Here is a 7,326-nt window from a genome sequence, read left to right as displayed (position 1 = left end):
GCTTCAGATTGCTTCTTTCACAGTTCTTGCCTCGTGTGAGGCCAAAAATATGGTGCAGGACTAGACAGAGTATCCCTTTAGTGTTGGGAAAGCAATGGAGTTTGTGACAGGACAAAACATTGTATTTATGTTCCATTTCTAGTAGGAAGACTACCTTATGAATATCATGCTAACCTGCTGTATGCTGTGGTGGTTGCCTCTTTTTATGCCCTGGCTTGCTTTTAGTCCATAATAATAAGATTTTATAGCAGTTTTACTGTGTGAGCAGCTACTATTAGCTCTTGGAAGAGGCAGCATATTATTTTTTTCTAAATAAACAAACATTACTTGGTCCACTTTAAAATGGTGTCTGGGACATGTTTAGTTTCACATGGTATTTGCTGCATAATTCTTTTTATATAAAGTGTGTGTGGTTTCTCCCCTCTCCCCCCCCCCTTCATTAGGAACATGAATATTAAGCTAGAACCACAATCTTGCAGGATATATTTTCTCTGCTGCCTGGTACTGGCTTCCTTCATCTCTTCTGCAGCAGAAGAACACACAGATGGGAATCATCAGCGAACTGGGCGCCTTGATAGGAACATGGTACAAGATAAGGAGTAAGTATTCTGTATATGTACATGGAGTAAACACTGAGCCTGACCTTCAGTTAACGTTTCCTACATGACATTGAGTTCTGTGGTGCTGGAGCTGCCTTTTACCTAAAATCCTTGGTCCTTCTAGCTCAGCATTTCCTCTAGGCTGTCTGGAAGTGGCTCTTTAGGGGTTTTAAGTAGAAGAGGATCTTTCACAATGTTTGTTGCCCCAGATCCTCTACCTGGAGATGCTGGGGGTTATACCTTGGGCCTTCTACATGTAAAGCAGATGCTCTGCCACTGAGTCACAGGGGCCATATTGCCATCTTAGGAGTTACAACTTTGTATCGAGGAGAGGTTTTAGCACTTGAGAAGGCAGAGAAAAGTTTGAAAATGTGATGATAGAAATGTCCCCCCAAGTCAAAAAACCCTCAAACCTAATTGCTCCCAAGTTGCGGATGGATAACTTCCCAATAAGGGATGTTGATTAGTAAGAACAATATATCGATGTCAGTCTTCACAACGTGGCATGCAAGTTATTGACAATCTGCAGTAAGCAAGCGCAGATTTGCTATAGTTCTCTAGCTATCAAAGATTTCAGGTTTTCACGGCTGGTAACATCATTAGGGTTTGTAGAGTCTTTTGGGATCAAGTGCCGTGTTCTACTGGAGAAAGTTTTCCTTCCAGACATTTCGTTCTCAGCTGCGGAGAACATCCTCAGTGGCGTTGCAGCCGGAGCAGGCGCTCAGACCTTCTTGGCTGCTGTGCATTGAGTGGGGCCAGGGCTGCTCTGGAGAGCTGCTATTTCTAGGCTGGAGGGGGTGTGATGAAAGGGCAATTGGTTTGTGGATGTGCCCATTGTTTGGTGGGGCTTCCTGGAAGGATAGTGATAAGGAAACTGGCTGTTGAATGTGACCATTGTTCTGTCTTAATTGCTGGGAGGGTTGGAAGGGGTTTGAAGATAAGGAAGATGGTTGTTGACTGTGCTGATTGTTCTGTGGAATTTGCTGGTTGTTCTGAGACTTTCTGCAAATTATAGTCTGTAGGGTGTTTTTGCAGAGCTGGGTACCAAGATTGATGGATTCTCTAGCTCCTTATGTATATTTTAAAGTGTGCTTTACATACTGTTGTAGTTTCCTTCTGCCATCATAGGAAGTGTGAATAAGGGAATCATCTAGCTCAAGAATGTTTAAACATAGATAAAGGGCAAACAAGGCAAGACATGATAGAAATATAAGCAATTATGAACCATGTACACTGGGGAACTATTTCTCACACAGGAACATCAAGTGAAATTTCTTGTTCTGCATAGGAAAAGGGAAGCTCTTAAAATGCATGATTTAACATAGGAAACTTTAATAATACAAAATGTGATGACAGCAACTTACTTTACTGACTTTTTAAAAGTATTTGATTAATTCATATTTTTGGAGTTTTAGTGACTGTTACCCAGGATGTTTAATGGTAGTATTTCTCTGGGTACCAAATGCCAGGGGGGGGGGGGGGGGTGCGCAGATGGGATGGCTGTTGCTTCCTTATCTTGTTCATGAGCATCTGAAAACCATCTGGCAGGTGGCAGAAAGCTGGGCTAGATGAACCTAATGCAGTCCAGCAAAACAGTTATTCGGGCATCAGCAAGAACAGATCAGATGTCAACAGATGTGACAGTTACTGTGTTATTTCTCAGCCACATCCTGGAAGATTTAGATGGTGTAATTGATAAACCAGAATCTGAGATGTCACCACAAGAATTGCAGCTTCATTACTTCAAAATGCACGACTATGACGGCAACAATTTGCTTGATGGGTTAGAACTTGTTACAGCCATATCACATGTACATAAAGAGGTGAGGACCACCATTTAACTGGGAATCTAAATGGTCATTGGCAACAGCCAAGAATGATGTTAAAATTGATAACCTATTTTGTGTGGTGTGTTAGCTATGTAACATTTTTTTTATTTTTTTTATTTTTTTTAAAGTGCTATCTCACTTGAGCTCTCATTTTGGAATTGGTTCTTGGAAAGATTCCATCCTAGGGCTGAATGACTTCTGAGGTGGAAGATCTATTATTGAATTTTTCAATATATTTTAAACTTAAAAAGCAGCTGGAGTCCCAATTTTAACTGGAGTTGAGGGGCGGAGTTAACTCCACCTTCTATACCGGGGTGGCCAAACTTGCTTAACATAAGAGCCATATAGAATAAGCATCAGATGTTTGAGAGCTGCAAGACATGAGTGTCAGACGTTTGAGGAAGGGAGGAAGGAAGGAAGGAAAATAGATGGAGGAGGGAGAGGTGGAAACAAAGCAATTTAACTTTAAATACATTCTCCTAGCCACCAGCTGGCTTGGCTTAGAGAAGTGATTTAAAGAGAGAAATGTCTTCTCCAAGCTGGCTGGCAGGGTGATGGGGGCTTCGAGAGCCACACAATATGTGTGAAAGAGCTACATGTGGCTCCCAAGCCACAGCTCGGCCACTCGTTCTATACTTTCCATAGCAATAGGAAACTCCACACTGTATCAGCTGCATTAGGGGGGAAAGAAGAGGTACATCCACCAGTGTTTCCAGTGACAGAAAGTTTCTACTACCTTCTCACATGCTGCCATAGCCCAAAATGGTCTCTGAAATGTGTGTGTGGGGGGGGTATCCATCCCTAGGGTGTGGGGTGTGAAAGTGGCATGCCATAGGCAGAAATCCTTCTGTCCATGGAAACACTCTGGTAGATTCAAGCTGCCTCTTTTCTTTTCCTACTTTTATCCAATCCTAGGCTGAACTTCTTAATTTTCTGTAAGATTACAGAACTCTGCTAAGGAACTTTGAAGAGTCCAGGCCAAAGAAGGGGGGAGATAACAACACAATTCCCTCTGCTTGGAGGGAAGGAACTGTTGAGTGTATCACAGCTTATGGGTCAAGGCCCACTCTATCCCACTGAACTCTTTCCACCTGTCATTACTGGCTTTCTAGCTGCAGAGCTGGTCTAGTCCCAAAACAACTCCCAGGGGGTTAGGGTATTGAAGGGCCAGGCCACTTCTGATTTCAGTGCATCCACATCACCTTTTTTGCCAAGACCTTTTCTTCTTTGTTTTTCTTGCAGGATGGTAGTGAACATGCCCAGACCATGAAAGAAGAGGATCTCATTGGCTTAATTGATGACGTCTTGCGAGATGATGATAAAAATAATGATGGCTACATCGACTATGCCGAATTTGCAAAGTCACTGGAATAAAAACAAAAAATCATTCTTGTTTGTGTGACCCAGTAAAATGTGATTTTTTTGACTGCCTCTCTGTCATATGTTCTACTGTTCAGGCTGCAAAATGAATGGTAGGGAAATGTGTCAACTATTTCTTTATTTTTTATATGTTTGGGAGAGAAACCTGTGCTGGGAGCCATTTGATAACTTAACACTGTTGAGCAATAAAATACACTGTCCAAGTTAGCTAATCATTTGGCAGCATTGGCTTAAAGGCTTAGTTACAGAGACTATGGTCTGGAAACTTCTTATCTCCAGAATACTTTTCAAAGGAGCATTGGAAAAGCTCACAGCCATGCAGTCACTACTTCTGAAACATTCTTCAGTGTGAGTCCTTCAAAACAAGTGACTGCAGTGCTCTGATCAAGAACTTGGGTTTCTTTTTCTGTCTCATCGAAACTAGTTTGAGTGCTGAAGTCTGAAACTTCAAACTAAGTTTCAATTCACAGTCTAATTCAGTGTTCATGTTTCTTATGACTTCCAGATTAAATCTGCAAAAAAAAAAAAAAAGGAATGTGGCCACAACCCAGGAAAATTTTAATCCTTTACAAAGCCCATGCCTTTCACTGGAGAGATTAAGCACATGCTTAACCTCTTCCCTTAAAATGGACGTGAATGTTTAAAAAGTGCTCTGTAGGTCGGATCCCCCATTTGAGCCCATTGAGGAGTTGACAACGTGGATCTTTTCTCTTGCTTCCCTTGGCACCCTGCTGTTGATTCCAAAACTCCTCTCCAAGTATCAGGAGAGTCAAGCAAGTTTGGCCACCTTCTCTTAACTCTTCTGCTAGATCCTAAGTATCATTAAGTGAAGGGTTGCAGTGTAGCCATGCACCTGCCATTCAGGTGTTGCCCTTTACTGTGTGTTCCCCTGTCTCCAATCCTCTGATTACTTTAAAAAATTAGTATACCTTTTACATCTTCTATGCCATTAATCCAGTATTTTGTTTGGGGGTTCATGTTTTCAGAAAGCGTAGGTTAAATACTTCTGTTTGGTGTAGTCCACTACCAAGAACTGTTCCTGTGTTAAGTCAGTTGATTGTTACAGTCACAGCAAAACGCTGCCTTGTTAAGGTTCTCACCAATGTACCTTGACGTGAATTCATGGTGTTAGTTTTACAGGAAAAAATACAAAGTATTTTCACAGCTAACTCTTTGAAAGAGAGTCTTTAAATACTTGAATGGTCTGCTTAATTAAAGTGATCGTGGAGCTCTCTGCCACTTTGGGTTCCGTGTCTATTCAGCAGCCCTGTATGGTTCTAAAGAGAGATGATGCTATCTTGATGTTTGACCTACTGTATAAAATGGATCAGAAAAGCATTATGCTTTAATCTAGAATGTTCAGAAAGAGACAAAAACCAAACTGCTCTCTGTAGATTGTATAAAGACCTATTTTCTGTATAAAAATATTCTTATATAAAGTGCATTTGTAACAAAAATTGTTTCCTTTTGTTAATTGTGTAACAAAAGCTACTTGTACTATGTTCTTGTAACATCTGACTTATTAGACACATTTGTATAATGGTTTATGCTAAATATAAAAGCAATAAAATTCAAAAGTGCTGCGACTTTCTTCTTCAAACTGAGGAAACATTGAGATTGCACATATGCACAAGACCATTGTGTTCATTTAGTCACTGACTGCTGTGAACCATGCTCAGCCTCAGCTTGGACCCAGTCTTCAGTAACCTGAGTGGGGCAGTCAGCTTTCCAGCAGCTTCTCAACCCCCATTAGAGCTTCACAGGGAAGGTCACATATACAAAGTGCACACTGGGTGAAGCTCCTAGGGCATTTGCAGAATTCTAAAACATTGCTCTTCAAGCCAAGAAGAAAAAGAAATTAGTGACTGGGTGTTAATAGCCCCACAGAAGGTGCTAATGGATTCTTAATAGAGATACACTGCAGCACAGAAAGCAATGAAGCACTAAAGTAAATCTCATTTCTAACCACTGTATAATATTTTATTATGCAAGGTATCAGTGCTTTTACTTGGTTCACAGAGGGCTTCTTCCTCAGTGAACTTAAACTAACCCATCCCTCCCTCCTTCCCTTTGCCAAAAGACAATTGGTCCAAAATGAGTGAGTCAGTTGCCCTCCAGTACACATGGGCATAATTAGAAAGTGTTTAGGGTTTTTTTTTGTTCCCTTGATGAGGAAGGATGCAAGAGGGACTATATGACCCCAAAACTACAGCAATTACACTAGCTCTGGATCTGCTCCTGAGCCCAATTCAGGTTGTTGTTTTTGCCCTTTAGAGCCCTACATGGTTATGACCTGGTATTTGAAAGACAATCATCTCTCATATGTTCCTGCCTGGGAAGTAAGATTGCAGGGAGAGGCTCTCCTGACTGCCCTCCCCCAATCAAATAAGCTTTTCTGGTGGACACATTTAAAGTGGCACCCCCACAATTATTGAACAACCTCCCCAGGGAGGAGTGCCTGACCCCTTCATTGTTGATTTTCTAGGGGCAATTAAAAACAGTTTTAATTAGGACCAGGACTTTTTTTTGTAGGAAAAGCCCAGCAGGAACTTATCTGCATATTAGGCCACACCCCCTGACATCACCATTGTTTCACACGGCTTTTTATGTAGAAAGAGGCCATCAGGAACTCATTTGCACATTAGGCCACACCCCCTGACACCAAGCCAGCCGGAACTCCGTTCCCATGTGTTCCTGCTCAAAAAAAGCCCTGATTAGGATTGGATTTGACTGCTTTTGTTTTAATGTATTGGCTCTAACTGGGGTTTTAAAATCTAAATTACCACCTTTTAATTGTTTTTATATTATAAAGTTAATTATATTGTTTTAATGCATTTTTAGTAATCATTATATTGTAAGCTGCCTTGAGTTCTGCAAGGGAGGAGGGCAGCTAATATGTGTTTTAAATAAATATCTACATAACCTAGAAATCAACACAGGAAGAAAGGGTTCTGGAGCTAGTAATTTTGTCTGTTACAACTACCTTTAACTGAGTCCCAAACTGTTTCTCAGATGAACACAAAGGAAAACTTCATCTAGAAATTCTACATCTTAGTCATTTTATTCCAAAGGAATGGAATGGATTTATTTTCTCCCAGAACTCAATCCAAACTTTTTTGCTCCCTACCATTAATAGGCATTCATTTACCCCACCTGCTTCATGCCAGTTTTTTAGTCAGAAAAAGCAAGTGTTGTGCATGGAGGGAAATGAGGGAAAGGAATAGCTTGGCGGTAGCTAGGGCTTTTTTTTTTTAGCAGAAACACAACAGAAACACAGTTCTGGTTGGTTTGGCATCAGGGGTGTGGCCTAATATGCAAATGAGTTCCTGCTGGGCTTTTTCTACAAAAAAGCCCTGTGTGAAACAATGGTGATGTCAGAGGATGTGATCTAATATGCAAATGAGTTCCTGATGGGCTTTTTTGACAAAAAAAAGCCCTGGTAGTAGCGATAGTTGGTACAAAAAGGGGCGGGGAGAGGTGAAGGCTTTGCTTTGGAAATGGAAGGCATGCTGGACTTG

The 7,326-nt window shown here is 41.1% G+C and overlaps 1 protein-coding gene across 1 annotated transcript; it reads left to right on the top strand.

The window, feature by feature from the left end:
- Window positions 1-408: 408 nt before the first annotated feature.
- MCFD2 (multiple coagulation factor deficiency 2, ER cargo receptor complex subunit) lies at window positions 409-5,385 on the top strand. The gene is made up of 3 exons (XM_060247860.1): window positions 409-599; window positions 2,263-2,422; window positions 3,671-5,385. The coding sequence occupies exons 1-3, from the start codon at window positions 448-450 to the stop codon at window positions 3,800-3,802; spliced, it is 444 nt and encodes a 147-aa protein (XP_060103843.1). The 5' UTR covers window positions 409-447; the 3' UTR covers window positions 3,803-5,385.
- Window positions 5,386-7,326: the final 1,941 nt, after the last annotated feature.

Source organism: Heteronotia binoei, chromosome 1 (assembly GCF_032191835.1).
Source record: "Heteronotia binoei isolate CCM8104 ecotype False Entrance Well chromosome 1, APGP_CSIRO_Hbin_v1, whole genome shotgun sequence".
Classification (NCBI taxonomy): Eukaryota; Metazoa; Chordata; class Lepidosauria; order Squamata; family Gekkonidae; genus Heteronotia; species Heteronotia binoei.
Note: the sequence above shows the minus strand (reverse complement) of the source record. Positions and strands in the feature narration are given on the sequence as shown.

Excerpts from the sequence above, each read along its gene's own strand:
- MCFD2 (XM_060247860.1), top strand. The coding sequence starts at position 448 with ATGAATATTAAGCTAGAACCACAATCTTGCAGGATATATTTTCTCTGC. Across the intron at positions 600-2,262 it reads AACATGGTACAAGATAAGGA|CCACATCCTGGAAGATTTAG; the intron begins GTAAGTATTCTG and ends GTTATTTCTCAG. Across the intron at positions 2,423-3,670 it reads TATCACATGTACATAAAGAG|GATGGTAGTGAACATGCCCA; the intron begins GTGAGGACCACC and ends TTTTTCTTGCAG.